The following is a 15,036-nucleotide window of genomic DNA, read 5'->3' on the forward strand; positions in this document are numbered from 1 at the left end:
CAGGCTTCCCCTGGTGGGCTTGACAACCAGGCTTCAATCCCAGTCTCAGCAGCGTGGCCCTCCTTTTCCTCTGTAAGAGAAAACCTTGTGCTTAGAGCCCTCAGCTCCCAAGAGCTGTGGGGCGGGTCCAGGCCTGTATGACTGAGGAATGGGGAGTGTCTGGGACCCCAATCACCCCTAACCGCCGGGTTGCAAAGCCTGGAGCCCTGCAGCCATCTCTCCTTCCGGTTTTCTCTGGCCTCTGGGAGGCCTGGGGGGCGGCGAATTCACCTCCTTCTACCTCTGCAGCTCTTTCCTCCCACCCACAGGGCACTCCATAACTCCCAGGCCCTTTCTGGAGGCACCTTCCCCTCTCTCTCGCCGAGAGGCCCCTTCGCCCACGAGCTCGGGCCCACCCATTTCCTGTGCTGCCCCAACTTGGGGCGGAAAGTTTCTCTCCTCAAAATGGGCGGCTCCTTCTCCTTCCTTTCAGGAAAGCCCAAAGCAAGTGGGGAAGGAGCCTCCAGCCAGAGAGGGGAAGTGACTCGCTCGCAAACACTCAACCACGGGAGCAGGTTGAGCCAGCTTGGAACGCTCCGCAAGCCGGCGGGGAATAGATTCACGCCCCGCCACCGCCAAGCCTTTTTTCCACTCAGGGCCTCGACGCCACCTACCGGCAGAGCGCGGGGCCGCAAGTGCCAGAAACATTTTCTTCCCGCCCCAGAGCCAAGCAGTCATGAACATTGGAACGCTTGAGTATTTATTATCTACGTGCCTAGGAGGCTGGCCCCTAAACTTAAATATCCAGCACGGAGCTCTGGCCCTCCTGGCTGTGGGTGGGTGCAAGAACGGGTCCTGGAACAATGGAACCCAGGGACCAGAGGGGGGATGCCCCTGAGCCAGCAGCTGCCAACAGCAGCAAAAGGTGAAAAGGAGATGGGACATAGGCACTCATCCCAATTCCAGAGATGCCAGGGGGAGTGCAAAATGCTTTGGGCCCCACTGCCAGGCTGAAGGTTGGCCAAGCTGGGGTGCACACATGTGGAAGAAGTGGAGGTCCAATGCCATGGGCACCCCGCAGGTGCCTGCCCCAGGGCCAGCTAATCCAAACAGGAGAGGGGGGGTTGGCAGTTCTGCCTCTGAGGGGTCCTGGCCTTGCCTTCCTGCGGGGTGAGGTGGTAAGGGGGAAAGCAGGCACTGTAGTCTTAAGTACTTGCTGAGGGGTGAATCTCTGAGCTTTTGCAGAGGGACATGCCCCTCCCCCCTAGCTCGTCAAAGGTTGATATGGAAGGCATCTTGCAGCCACTGATCACGGGCATTGTGCGTCTGGGGCACAGTGAGGGGTGGTGGGTCCGGGGGCAGGCTGGCATCAGGAGGTTCGTCGTCATCAGATAGGCCAGCGTCAGGTGGGTAGGAGCTGTCTGAATGCAGGGAGGATGACAGGTCCTGGCACAGGCTCAAGTCTTGGCACAGATGCTTGTAGTCCTGGATTGACTCATACAGGCCCCACAGCTGGCACAGCAGGGACATGTCCAGCTGCCGCAAGCCCACCTGCAAAAGACTGAGGGTGGGCTGGAGTTGGGGTCCAGGCCACCCCAACCCAAGCCAAAATCCTAGCCAATTTTCCCACACTTTCTAAGCACAAGTTTTCGTGGACATAGACACCACCTGCAAGCTGTGAATCTTTGGGCAAGTCACTAACCCTCATCTGTAAAAAGGGGATAACGTTCATCCAGCAGGATGGAATGAAATAAGACACGATAAGTGCGAACTATAATTACTGTCACTACATCCCTTCTGACCCAAACAGCTTCTGCATGTTCTGACACCTAGGCCGCGCGTTCCCGGTTCCGAGCCTCTTTGCTCCGCCTCATCTCGGGCCTCCCATGCTGGGCAGCAGCACCCCCTCCAACCCCCTGGCCCGGGGCCCAGCTACTCACCATCTCCTTGCGCAGCGCCGCTAATGCCGAGTCGAGGTTGACAGGACGACGCGGGCGGGGGACACCGGCGGCAGGTTCGGCGTTGGTGGCGCCTGTGGCGCCGCGGGGCCCTTCAGGAACGCGGGCCGCACGGCTCAGCTCGTCGTGGATGCGGCTGCGCTGGCTGTAGATGCGCTCCAGCTCCCGCCACGAGCCCCCGCTCGCATTAAGGAGACCGCTGAGGCCGCGCGGCAGCGGCGGGAGTCCAGCCAGCGCGCAGCCCGCGCCGCCTGGTGCCTCGGCCGAAGGCAGCCCATTCATGGCCCGGCCGGCGCGGACGAAGCCGCCTCCTTCCCTCCAACGCTCCGCCCCGACTGCCGCCCGCAGGCCCCGCACCCCCAGGCCCCACCGGCCGAGCCTAGCCGCCGCCCGCAGGCCGCGCTTTGTTCCTTCCAGGATGCTTCCGACTCCGCTCCGCCCCCTCCGCATGGGCGGGGCCTCTCTTAAAAGGGCAAGAGCTGTGGGACCAAGTCGCCTGGTGTCGCGGAAAGCTGAGTAACAGGGAATGGTCACAGACAGAAGGGCGACAGAAAGCGTGGGGAGAGAAGAGACCAAAAGTGGCAAGCACAGTTCCTTCACAGTTCTTTATGCTCTCTCCCCAACACTGGGTTTAATTATTCTAATTATAACTCCCAAGGAAAAAGATCTAAAAGTGGGGGTCAGGAGATGAGTAAATCCATATTTGGTCCCTAACGGGCAACCTGACGCCCTGTCAGTGTCTGAGTACCTGGGCTGAGCATGAGGTGGGAAAGGATGAAGGTGTCAGGATGCTTAAGGGAAGGAAAAGAAGCTACCAAGAAGATCGGAGTCCCAGTCCCACTCAAGGGTGGGAAATGAGCACTGGAAGGCTCAGGATGCTGGGTAGGTGTGCATAGGTCCGTCCCCCGTGTTCCTGCCTTTGAGGGGGCAACAATCACACAGTCTTCTCCCACCCTATCATCCTCTGGGCAGGGACACTGAGCAGAAACAAGCCCAACTCATGTCTCACGGCATCAAGAAGATCAGATAGTGGTAGGGTAGGGACCAAAAGCAGGAAAAAGGCATGTGGAGCTGGGGCTGGCATGGATACTCAGAACCAAGAAAAGAACAAACCACACAAGAGGTACAGTAGTTTTTCTAGAGGGTTTTTCTCAGGGGTGGGGTGGGGGGATGTCTTAATGTTGCATCTGCTGTAGGCTGCGCAGGGCTTCAGCACAAGCCTGGATAAGGCTACACAGCTGGATGCTAGTCTCCACGGAGGTGCTAGAGCCCAGTTCAGCTGAGGCCCAGGTCAGCTTCTGAAGGAGGGCCTCCTGTGTGCTGGCCACAACATCTGCATTTGGAGGCACAGCAGGAGGGGGCGGCCCCTGGGCTGCCTTGAGCCCTGCTGCAGCTCCCTCACAGTGCTCTGGACGGGGTACCGGGGGCTGAGGGGTGGGCCGAGAGCCTGAGGGGGGCTCCAAGGCAGAGGCGAGCTGGTGCTCCCGAGCTTGGGAGAGGGCAGCCTGGGCATTCAGAGCTGAAAGAGGAGAAATCGGGTGGAAGGTCAGGATGCCTAGCCCACTGCAGCCCTGGACCACCTCCTTACTTTCTACTGCTCTGCTCTTTCTGTGCTTGTGATGCTTTCCCTGCCACTCCACAGGGCAACTCATTTTCTTCTTTGTATCAGATTTAACTCATGTCCTTGATTCATCTCTTCCGTCAGGGCTATGCCTGATTGAGCTGGGACTCTCCATGGTGTCTGGCAGGAAGGAGGTGCTCAATGCTCTTACTGAATGAACGCTTCTCTATAGAGCTAAAAGGAGAAAGCACTTACCTCTGCCCCACCCAAGGATGCCACTGTCACCTCCCAAGTCTGTTTCCAGGTTCTATCACCATGCTTCACCAAGCACACTCAGCCCCTCACCTGGATTATCTTTATCCACGTCTGAGTCGAGCTCCTGACAAGCCACGCAGTAGATTTTCCGCTGTTTGTTTTGGAGGAGGATCGTCTAGAGACCAGAAAGCACAAGGGGCTGGGATGAGACGCCGGGCAATGGAGTCCAGAGAGGAGAGATTGGAGAAGGGCCGTGCGGCCTAGTCTGTGGTCCCATCCCCTATTCCACATCTCCAGTCTCTCCTCACCCCGCAGTCTGTGCACGTCTCGCCCAGCATGCGGTAACCACGCAGCAGGTAGTCGCCCATGAGCGCGGAGATGCGATCCTGTCGCTCCCGTCGCGCCTGCAGGACTTTCGTTTCCGCCTCCGTCGGAGGCTCCCAGGAGCAATCGTCGACTTCTAGGGGAAGAAAGGCACAAGGGACCTGGGGCTCTTGCCGAAGCAGTCTGCCTCCCGTACCCCGCAGACGCAGACGCCCGCAGATCAAGTCCTCACCAGCGCCGTTGAGAGCCATATTGCCGTTGTCGCCGCCAGGCTTAACGGAAGTGACGCCAGGTAGAGCGCCTTTCTTTGGCCCCACCCCCAGTAAGTTGGCGAAGAGCAAGGGCGGAAATGACGTATGCTTCTTAGGCGTCGCGGTGCCCAGAGTGGGGCGTGTCTGCTGCACACTTGACACTGCGCAGTTCGCGCCCTCCAGCGGGAACCCAGTGGGACAAAAACTTTTTAGACCGTCGAGGCCTCGGTGGTAACTGAGCTCAGATTTCAGGCCCCGAAAGTGACAGCGTAGTTGCCTTTTTGCCCGCAGCGGATGGAGGGAACCTCTTGGCTCGAGAAATCCCCGCTGGCCTCCCTCTACCTCTCCTGAGGTTTCCCCTTTGCACAGGACAGGCGATTGAATGGCGGGATAGTGACATCATCACAACACCCTTGCTAATAACAAACGGCCCCTTGCTCGCGCGTGGAGCCTTTTCGGGCCTCAGTACTTCAACCTGCAACCTGCAAAGCTTACCAGCAGAGATGTTTCTCGCTTTCTATACCTTTCGGCCTATTTGCACGCTTGGTGTCCCAGTCTCTCCATCCCCTGCCTGATTGATACAAAGTCAGCTCCTAACTTTTTTTAAAGTTAAACCCTCAAACAGCCTGCTGACGGAAAAGCACTGTACTGGGCACGTGCGGTTCCAGTAGTGGCCAGCTGAGTAATGCTTGCTGGAGAGTGGGGTTGAAGGGCTTATTACACATGCAGATGACTGTTAAGTTTTTCTTGGGTGGGTTGCTATTAAAATTACTAGTGCCCTAACATTGGTCTTGGTGAATTTATTTTTTTCTATTCTGTGTTCTTTTCCATACATATCCTCTCCCTTATTAGATTTGGAGAAGCCAGATGGGGCAGGCAGCGGTGTCCAGATGTGCAGCCTGCAGTGTCTATGGCTATGCACCAGGACAGTGGAAAAGGCACTAGAGCTTAGACCCCCATAAATCTCATCAGCACCTCTTTTAGTTAGACAGCACATGCTTCTGCAATGTTTCCTGAAGATTGAGTGCCCTCTTCCTGGCTTTATGCTACTTTCTGACTCTTGCTGCCTCCTGCTTACTTGGAGAGCCATGTGACCTTCCTGGTCTTTACTGTCTTCATCTCCCAGCCCCACCCTGAATTCTTCAAAGCACCCTCTGTGTCATCATCATGGCCAATATTCAATAAACAGCCTAGTGTTGGCCTGGCACCAACTAAGACCCTTATACTCATCCTCCAATTTAATCCCTTTCATTTTCTCGTATCAACCTTATGCGGTAGGTACTACTGTTATCTCCATTTTACAGAGCAGGAAACTGAGTAATTCTCTTAACATATAAATCAGATCATGTCACACTTTTGCCTAAAACCCTCTGGCATCTCCCCATCACAATTAGATGAGAATCCAAAGTTCTTACTATGGTCTCCAAGGTCCTACAAATCTGGCCCTTGTCTCCCTCATCTCCTCCCACACTCCCTGCATTCTTCCTCTCCCACTACTTAAGGGGATTCCCATCACTTTTCTCCACTCAAGGCCTCTCCCTGCCTCAAGTTCCACAAGAGGGTGGACAAGACACAGGCCTGGAAACAAGCAGGCCTGAGTTTGATCTTGGATCTGCTGCTTACTGGCTATGTCACCTGGAGTAATTTACTTCACCTCTCTGAACTTCAATTTCTTATCTGCAGAACAGGACCAGTTAGTTATACCTACTTAGCAGGGCAGCTCCAGCTGGAAAGCAATGTGGCTGTGCTTGCTGAATCAAAAAGTCCCAGATGTGAAATAGATTCATGCTTGCTTGCTTTCTTTCTTTTTTTTTTTTTTTTCTTTTTGCATTTTTCTGAAGCTGGAAACAGGGAGAGACAGTCAGACAGACTCCCGCATGCGCCCGACCGGGATCCACCTGGCACACCCACCATGGGGCGACGCTCTGCCCACCAGGGGGCGATGCTCTGCCCATCCTGGGCGTCGCCATGTTGCGACCAGAGCCACTCTAGCGCCTGGGGCAGAGGCCACAGAGCCATCCCCAGCGCCCGGGCCATCTTTGCTCCAATGGAGCCTTGGCTGCGGGAGGGGAAGAGAGAGACAGAGAGGAAGGCGCGGCGGAGGGGTGGAGAAGCAAATGGGCGCTTCTCCTGTGTGCCCTGGCCGGGAATCGAACCCGGGTCCTCTGCACGCTAGGCCGACGCTCTACCGCTGAGCCAACCGGCCAGGGCCGCTTTCTTTCTTTCTTTCTTTCTTTCTTTCTTTCTTTCTTTCTTTCTTTCTTTCTTTCTTTCTTTCTTTCTTTCTTTCTTTTTTTTTTTTTTAAAGAAACAGATGAGGGGCATTTTTATTTTATTTATTTATTTATTTATTTTTTACAGGGACAGAGAGAGAATCAGAGAGAGGGATAGACAGGAACAGAGAGACATGAGAAGCATCAATCATCAGTTTTTCGTTGCGACACCTTAGTTGTTCATTGATTGCTTTCTCATATGTGCCGTGACCATGGGCCTTCAGCAGACCAAGTAACCCCTTGCTCGTGCCAGCGACCTTGGGTCCAAGCTCGTGAGCTTTTTTTTTTTTTTTTCACTCAAGCCAGATGAGCTCGCACTCAAGCTGGTGACCTCGGGGTCTCGAACCTGGGTCCTCCACATCCCAGTCTGACGCTCTATCTGCTGCACCACCGCCTGGTCAGGCAGATCTGTGCCTTCAACCACCAATCTGTGGACTACTGCCAGTTCACCAGAAATTTTTTTTTTAAACACATTTTTTTTATTTTTTTTTTATTTTATTTATTCATTTTTAGAGAGGAGAGAGCGAGGGAGAGAGAGACACACAGAGAGAGAGAGAGAGAGAGAGAGGGGAGAGACAGAGAGAGAGAAGGGGGAGGAGCTGGAAGCATCAACTCCCATATGTGCCTTGACCAGGCAAGCCCAGGGTTTCAAACCGGTGACCTCAGCATTTCCAGGTCAATGCTTTATCCACTGCGCCACCACAGGTCAGGCTCCACCAGAAATTTCATGGCGGTCCATGAAAGTTAACCACCCCGATGTTGTATGAAGATTATAGACCCAATAATTTTAGTTGGATTTGCTTATGCTCACGGTGATTTCTGCCTTAACAGTCCCTGAAATAGTCCTCCTATTTATACCGGTCCCCATGAGTAAAAAGGTTGGAAACCACTGAAATAGATAATGTCAGTAATAACCCTGCTGCCCAATAGAGAGCTTTGATGGCAATGTTTTCAGCTAACTGTAGAAACAAATTACAGCTGACCTAGAGCACTATTTAGCTGCCCACACTAAGCTCCTTTTTTTTTAAGATTTTTTTTATTTATTCATTATAGAGAGGGGAGAGAGAGACAGAGAGAGAGAGAGAGAGAGAGAGAGAGAGAGAAGGGGGAGAAGCAGGAAGCATCAACTCCCATATGTGCCTTGACCAGGCAAGCCCAGGGTTTTGAACCGGCAATCTCAGCGTTTCCAGGTTGACGCTTTATCCACTGCACCACCACAGGTCAGGCCTAAGCTCCACTTCTTTGATGAGACTGACAGCCTGGGCTATTGCTCGAGGCTGCACTGCCCAGATTATCTCCATTCCTCCCTAGATCCACCATTGTACCAGACATAGCAACAGGTCAACCATCATTGAGTGAGCACAGAGTAAAGAACTCTATGCTTCTGAGTCCTTGACAGGCGTAAGCACATAGAAGGACCCAGACGTGCTAGTAGTCAAGCCAATTTATAGCAGCTATGGTGGGCAGACCAGCTGTCTAGGAAGCAGTGGGCTGGGACTCTTTCATACCTTTCTCTCACCAAAGAATTTAGCATAGCCTTTTGTGAACCAGCCCAACACCTGTGGCACTGTTGACATGGCAGTAGTTAGACCCATTCCTGAGTGATAGCCCACACAATGGTGGCATTTTCACACACAGCTCAATTACAGCTCCCTTTTGCCTGCTTCATTTGGCGCCAGGTTCACATGGCAACGGGCAGCTTATGCTGCATAGCTGTGGCTCTGCAAATCATAACTGACGTTATTGTATTTTCACAGTAACAGGCTCCGTAAAGGGGTTGGCTTTCCGTGTTGTATTTTACTGCATTGTGAATTGACCTGGCATATCTGTGAAATAGGGAAGAGCCAGATGATACAGTAATAAAAATAATAATACTCAACTTTTCGTGTATGTTTTCTTTGGGCTGGGCTGTTGTGCTAAGAGCTTTTAATGAATTCTCATTTAATCCTCAGGACAGTGCTGTGAGTTAGGACTTATCATCATCCTCAACTTGCAGATAAGGAAGTGGAGGCTTGGACAGGTTAAGAGATTTATCCATGGTCACCCTACTGGGATGTGGCAGGGCTGGGGCTCCACCCAGGCAGCATGTGTCTGAATTCTTATCAGTGGACTTTTTCTGCATTTGAAAGATAGGAAAGCATGGTGGGGCTGAAGATCCTCTCTGATTTATCAAGAGTGAAGACAGGTTCATTTCATTTTCCAAACCCATCTTTCAGTGCCCTTCATCACAGTGAACGGTGCGTCACAGGGACTCAGTGACAGCCACTTCCAGCAAAGTATCATTTAAGAGAGATGCTTCAGGACACAACTTTCTCCCCCAGGCCTCTGAAACTTCCAACCCTCACCTTTAGAACTGATGTGCATCCCCCGCCCCCAGGGCCTAAAGGCTTCCCGAAGATATTCAGAACTCAGCTCTAGCTGGTTAGCTCCGTTGGTTAGAGCATCATCTGAATATTCCAAGGTTGGGGGATCGATCCATAAAAGAATCAACCAATAAGTGCATGATAAATAAGTGGGACAACAAATTAATGTTCTCGCTCTCTTCTCCTCTCTCTCTAAAATCAATCAATCAATAAAAAAAATTAGAAGGACATTCAGAACTCAGAGAGGAGGCACATTATCTGGTGACACTCAGCCTTCTTTCAGGGGTACCTCTCCTCCCACTAGCCAGCCCATCTTGGCTCCTAGACCCAAACAATAGTGAAAACAATTCATGTATACTGAGTATTTACTATGTGGCCAGTATCTGCTAAGGACTTCCTAAATGTCAGCTCATTTGATTCTGTTTACAAATGAGGAAACACGCCCTGGCTGGATAACTCAGTGGTTATGAGTGTCGGCCCATGCACAACAGTTGCTGGTTTGATCCCCAGTCACACAGTAACAGATCACTGTTCCTGACCTTTTTTTTTTAGCAAGAGAGACAGGGACAAAGAGAGAGGGACAGACAGGGAGAGAAATGAGAAGTATCAATTCTTTGTTGTGGCACTTTTCGTTGTTCATTGACTACTTTCTCATATGTGCCTTGACGGAAGGAGGGGGTGGCTACAGCAGAGTGAGTGACCCCTTGGTCAATCCAGAGACCTTTGGCTCAAGCCAGTGACCATAGGGTCATGTCTACAATCCCACGCTCAATTCAGCAACCCTGCACTCAAGCTGGCAACCTCAGGGACTCAAACCTGGGTCCTCTGCATCCCAGTCTGATGCTCTATCCACTGTGCTACTTCCTGGTCAGGCTGTTCCTGACTCCTTAAATCTCTTTCTCTCTTCTTTCTTTCTCTCTCTAAAGTCAATAAATCTGGTGTGAATGAAAAAAAATGAAGAAACTGAGGCATAGAGAAGTTGAAATTTTTTCATTTACTTAGTAAGTACAGGAAAAAATGTGCTAGAAAACAACGGCTGTGCTATGCTGTCTCCTGCGACATAACTTCCATTATGCAGGCGGCTGCTGCTCCAGCCAATCCCTCTAACGAGGCATTGGGAGCCTGGGTTTGAGTCCTGGCTCTGCAGTTGACCAGCTGTATAACCTCAGCCATGTGCCTTGCCTTCTCCAGGCCTCAAGAACCCTTCTGCACAAGTAGCTCTTCCCTAGCACATAAGCAGTCTTGCCTGACCAGGTGGTGGTGCAGTGGATAGAGCGTTGGACTGGGAGGCGGAAGGACCCAGGTTCGAGACCCCGAGGTCGCCAGCTTGAGCGCGGGCTCATCTGGGTTGAGCAAAGAGCTCACCAGCTTAGACCCAAGGTCGCTGGCTCCAGCAAGGGGTTACTCAGTCTGCTGAAGGCCCACGGTCAAGGCACGTGTGAGAAAGCAATCAATGAACAACTAAGAAGTCGCAACACGCAACGAGAAACTGATGATTGATGCTTCTCATCTCTCTCCGTTCCTGTCTGTCTGTCCCTGTCTATCTCTGCCTCTGTTAAAAAAAAAAAAAAAAAAAAAAAAAGGCAGTCTTATTAGTCCCCGGGCTTGGGTCCCATGGCTGCTCTTTGTCCCATTCCAGCAAAGTCCCTCATTGCTTTTGGCCCCACTCACCCTACCTTTAGGACATCTGTGGGATCCCCCATAATTCTGCCCTCTCAGGAGCACAGTGTAGGTTTTGGATCGGGCAGACTTGAGTTCAGTCCCTGAATCTTATTGCCAGATGACCTGATTCTAATTGCTTCCTCTTGCAGAGTCTCGGTTCCTCCTTTGTAGGGTGGCTGGAAGGACGAAATACCATAACAGTGTCAAGTACACAGTAAATGCTGGGTGCTCCTTTTTTTTTTTTTTTTTTTTTTTTTTTGTCCTTTTCTGAAGTGAGAAGGGGGGTCTGAGAGGGAGGCAGACAGACTCCCACATGCGCCCAACCGGGATCCACTCAGCATGCCCATCAGGGGGTGATGCTCTGCCCATTTGGGGCATTACTCCACTGCAACTGGAGCCATTCTAGCACCTGAGGCGGAGGCCGTGGAGCGGTCCTTAGCACCTGGGCCAACTTTGCTCCAATGGAGCCTTGGCTGTGAGAGGGGAAGAGAGAGATAGAGAGAAAGAAGAGGGGGAAGGGTGGAGAAGCAAATTAGTGCTTCCCTTGTGTGCCCTGACCAGGGATCAAACCTGGGACTTCCACACACTGGGCTGATGCTCTACTGCTGAGCAAATCAGCCAGGGCCAATGCTGGGTGCTCTCGGGGCCTCTCTTCATTCAGTCAACAAACTTCAGCACCCTCTATGTGCAGCCTGGGCTGGGATCTGTAGGTTGCACCTTCATGGGAGGGTGGTGAGCTAGACGATAAGCAAGTAAACAAACTCATAAAGAAGAATGTTTCAGGTTATGAGGAGTAGCAGCATGAAACAAACAGATGACGTGACCCAGAGGGCCAGGGTGGCTATTTAGAGGAAGATATTCAGAAATGCCTCCCAGAGGCAGAAACCCTGGACTTGAGGAATCACCCAGGCGAAGAAGAGTTCAGCACCTTTGAGGCACAGAGGACTTTGTAGGGACAGGTGAGCAAAGAAAAGACACTGGAGGATTTTTAAGTAGGGGTGGAACATAGTTGGAATTAGGTTTGTTTGTTTTTTTGTTTTTTGTTTTTGTTTTTGTTTTTTTCATTTTTCCAAAGCTGGAAACGGGGAGGCAGTCAGACAGACTCCCGCATGCGCCTGACCGGGATCCACCCGGCATGCCCACCAGGGGGCGATGCTCTGCCCATCTGGGGCATTGCTCTGTTGCATCCAGAGCCATTCTAGCGCCTGAGGCAGAGGCCACAGAGTCTCCTGTGTGCCTTGGCTGGGAATTGAACCCGGGTCCCCCGCACGCCAGGCCGACGCTCTACCGCTGAGCCAACCGGCCAGGGCTAAGCTGGTGAGCTTTTGCTCAAACCAGATGAGCCCGTGCTCAAGCTGGCGACCTTGGGGTCTTGAACCTGGTTCTCCGCATCCCAGTCTGATGCTCCATTCACTGAGCTACCGCCTGGTCAGGCGGAATTAGGTTTTTAAAACGCAACTCTGGCACCAGGTGGAGGACGGACCAGAGCAGGAAGAAATGGTGGTGAGGAGACCTGTTAGAGAGCAGAAATGATCTCGAATGACGCAGAGGTTATGGTCACCTTGGACTTACAGAAATTACAGCTTGGAGGCATGAAAACATGCCAGTAGATTCCAGAATGATGGTGTGCCTGGGTATGGTAACATAGGAGATGAGGCTAGACAAGGTGGCCAAGCCAAAATTACCACGTGTGGACTGTCGCAGTCTGCCCTGCAGACCCACTGTGCGTCCTTGTCCTTCCTGCTCCACGCCACGAGGCTAATGAGTGCTGTATCCCTCAGGCTGTCTTGCCTGAAGGCTTCCTTTTGGGTTCAGCCCCTGGGAGGCCCGACCAGACAGGAGGAGACTAGGGTACTATGTTTCCCCTAGCTCCCTGGCTGTGGGCTGCAGGTGGACAGGTGTTGTAGAAGGGCTGTGCTGAAGGCCACAGCTCCAGCTCCCGGGCCCCACTGCAGGGGTAGGCTCACTGAAGAGTGGCCCTCTCTTCCAGTTACTTTAGCGGGCCTCTGCTTCCTTCTGCTGCCCTCGGGGGTCTCCTTAGCCCTTTCTAAACGGTTTCTTGATTCTAGTCCCCTCAACCACCCACTTGCAGGTGCTCTCTGTCTCCTGCTGGGTCACCATGAGCTTAGAGTTTTGGCAATAACAATAGGTAAGTTATTGAGCACTCATTATGTGCCAAGCACTGAGCTGGGGGTTTGCTTTCACTGCTCTGAGTCACTGAGTCCCCTGAGTGGCCCCTGAGAAGGGTTGTCATTACCCCATCCTACTCTCACAGCATTAGACCCTGTTGGCCACGCCCTCCTCCCCACACACTCACTCCTCTTGGCCCTGCCTGCATCACACTCCTGGTTTTCCTCTCTGCCCACTCTGACTGTTCTTCTGAGTCACTTCAAACTCTGCCTCCTCTCCCAGACTTGGGAGTGGTGACCTCCCTGGGTCACCCTGGCCCTTTTCTCTCCTGAGCTGAGTCTATCTTTTTCCATGGCTGAAAATGGCCCCGAATGCTGAGGACCCTGACTCTACATCTCCAGGTGTCTCCACGTGGATGACACAAGCATCTCAGTCTCAGCAAGTCCCAACCAGAGCCATTCATGCCACTTGCCTCTCCGGCATCCTTCACTTTACCCAGTTTCTAGATTCCACCTCTCAAATACAGCTCCACCACATCCAAGCTAGATCAGCTCTCCCAGGATGATGGCAACAGCACCCCCTCTGGCCGTGATACAATCCCAGCACAATGAAAATAAAACCCAGATTCCACACTATGCCTCCCAACTTCCAATGCTGTCTCTCCCCCTTCCTACCCTTTTGCTCCACCAATCATCTCTTAATTCCTCGAAAACCTGAGTTTCTTCCCCATCCTTCAACCCTGCACTCCCCCTTGTGAACTGCCTCTTCACCACAGTCCCCTCAATCCCTCAGGCCTCCTGCAGGCGCCCCTCTGGCTTGGCGGCTGCTCACCCCATTAATTCCTGCTCCTCCTCCAGGTCCCAGCTTAGAAGTCCCTTCGGCAGAGGAGTGTCCTGGACCTTCAAGTCCCATCACCTCCCTTGTTCCCAGCTCCTTGCACTTCTGCCATAGCACTGACCCCTGTTGTAGCCACAGCCATGTGTGAATTGATGTGTCACCTGTCCATCTCCCCTAGTACAGAAGCACCAGGAGGGCAGGGATTGGTTCTGGTTCTTCGCAAGAGCTTGGCATATAGTAGGTTCCCAGTCTGTTGAATGACTAGATTCCCATTTTACATCTGAGAAGAGGAGGCTTAGGGAGATTAAGTCCCCAACCCTGGCCTATTGATTATGCTGTGTTCCAAGGTGAGCACTGCCTGGTCCAGGCAGAGGAGGGTCAGGTGCAGATGAGTGTGAGAAAAAAAGTGATGATCAAATGCTCAACCACACAGCTGGCAGGTGCTAAGCACTCAGGATTATTCCTGGCCTCAGTTTGTGACCCACGTCCTGAGAGTGGGTGGAGCTGTCCCTCCCACCCTCTCAAGGATCCCACCAGCAGGGACACCTGGGAACAAGGGATTGCCCCGTCTCATCCCTGCAACACCAGCCTGAGCAAAGGATTTCCCTCAGTCCTCCCAAAACTACCCAAATAAACTCCCCTCAAAGTAAAAACCGTAAGTTTCTTGGACAGGTGTGCCTGAAGGACAAATCTGGAGCCACCCCCACCTTCTTCAATCACACTGTCATCCCTGGTGCCCAAAAGGAGAAGGTTTGGTGCCACCCTGACTTGGCAGTGTCCTGCTCTGGATATACCCTGGTCACACCCACCCCCTGCTGAGTTCTGTGAGTCAGAGACTAAATCCTGGGGTGTCCTGGCCAGGTCTTCCTGCTTGTGGCCTGGGCCCCAGGACACTGTAGCCCTCCCAGGCCTCCCTTCTAGACCAGTGAACAGGGCTGGCTCCTCTCCAGCCTTGACCAAACTTACGGCCTCCTGCCAGCCTCTGCCAACCCCTGCCCTGGGGCCCTCCTCTGCCCCTCCCCAGGCCCCTGGGCCCTCAAGCAGCAACCCCCTCCTCCCGGCTGTTAGCCTGGGAAGGGGGCCAGGCCCTGAGCTCAGACCTTGGCGATTCCAGAGTGTCTGAGGCCCAGAGCCAGCCCCACCAGCCCCGCCAGACAAGGAGAAGGGGGAGGGGGGTATAGGGTGGGCACCAGGAAGCCATTTAGAGGGGGGTTGGCAGGAAAGCTGGGTTTCCAGCTTTGTTCTTTCTGGTCCTCTTCAGGGACCCCTCACTGAGTCCCTCGTCAAAGGAGAGTGGACCAGTACAATTGGAAAGTGTCTTTGGGGTGATAGAACATCCACATGTGCAAGGGCAGCTGAGAAAAGGCTGAGGCCTGGGTTCCAGCCCCACCGGCTTCCCCTCCTCCAGGTGACCTGAGCAAGGCCACTCTTCTGCCCTCAGTC

General features: G+C 53.0%; 2 protein-coding genes across 3 annotated transcripts; both read right to left on the reverse strand.

The window, feature by feature from the left end:
* Positions 1–722: 722 nt before the first annotated feature.
* On the reverse strand, positions 723–3,047 carry FAM89B (family with sequence similarity 89 member B). The gene is made up of 2 exons (XM_066358210.1): positions 1,920–3,047; positions 723–1,530 (listed from the first exon to the last, which is right to left on the reverse strand). The coding sequence occupies exons 1-2, from the start codon at positions 2,385–2,387 to the stop codon at positions 1,252–1,254; spliced, it is 747 nt and encodes a 248-aa protein (XP_066214307.1). The 5' UTR covers positions 2,388–3,047; the 3' UTR covers positions 723–1,251.
* Positions 3,048–3,056: 9 nt separating this feature from the next.
* Positions 3,057–4,410, reverse strand: ZNRD2 (zinc ribbon domain containing 2). Of its 2 annotated transcripts, XM_066358282.1 has the most exons (4): positions 4,310–4,410; positions 4,062–4,213; positions 3,844–3,928; positions 3,057–3,456 (listed from the first exon to the last, which is right to left on the reverse strand). In XM_066358282.1, the coding sequence occupies exons 1-4, from the start codon at positions 4,326–4,328 to the stop codon at positions 3,113–3,115; spliced, it is 600 nt and encodes a 199-aa protein (XP_066214379.1). In that variant the 5' UTR covers positions 4,329–4,410; the 3' UTR covers positions 3,057–3,112. The 2 variants fall into 2 exon arrangements, with proteins under 2 accessions (XP_066214379.1, XP_066214368.1); XM_066358271.1 differs by having other exon boundaries at positions 4,062–4,343.
* Between the last annotated feature and the right edge of the window lie 10,626 nt (positions 4,411–15,036).

The sequence above is a fragment of the Saccopteryx leptura genome, chromosome 1, assembly GCF_036850995.1.
Source record: "Saccopteryx leptura isolate mSacLep1 chromosome 1, mSacLep1_pri_phased_curated, whole genome shotgun sequence".
NCBI classification, from domain to species: Eukaryota; Metazoa; Chordata; class Mammalia; order Chiroptera; family Emballonuridae; genus Saccopteryx; species Saccopteryx leptura.

Bases quoted from the DNA above. Each gene is read 5' to 3' on its own strand.
- FAM89B (XM_066358210.1), bottom strand. From the start codon at position 2,387: ATGCGGAGGGGGCGGAGCGGAGTCGGAAGCATCCTGGAAGGAACAAAG. The intron at 1,531-1,919 runs GTGAGTAGCTGG...AGTCTTTTGCAG, and splicing joins CGGCGCTGCGCAAGGAGATG to GTGGGCTTGCGGCAGCTGGA.
- ZNRD2 (XM_066358271.1), bottom strand. From the start codon at position 4,328: ATGGCTCTCAACGGCGCTGGTGAGGACTTGATCTGCGGGCGTCTGCGT. The intron at 3,929-4,061 runs GTGAGGAGAGAC...TCTGGTCTCTAG, and splicing joins AGACGTGCACAGACTGCGGG to ACGATCCTCCTCCAAAACAA. The intron at 3,457-3,843 runs GTGAGGGGCTGA...CTCCTCTTTCAG, and splicing joins CGTGGATAAAGATAATCCAG to CTCTGAATGCCCAGGCTGCC.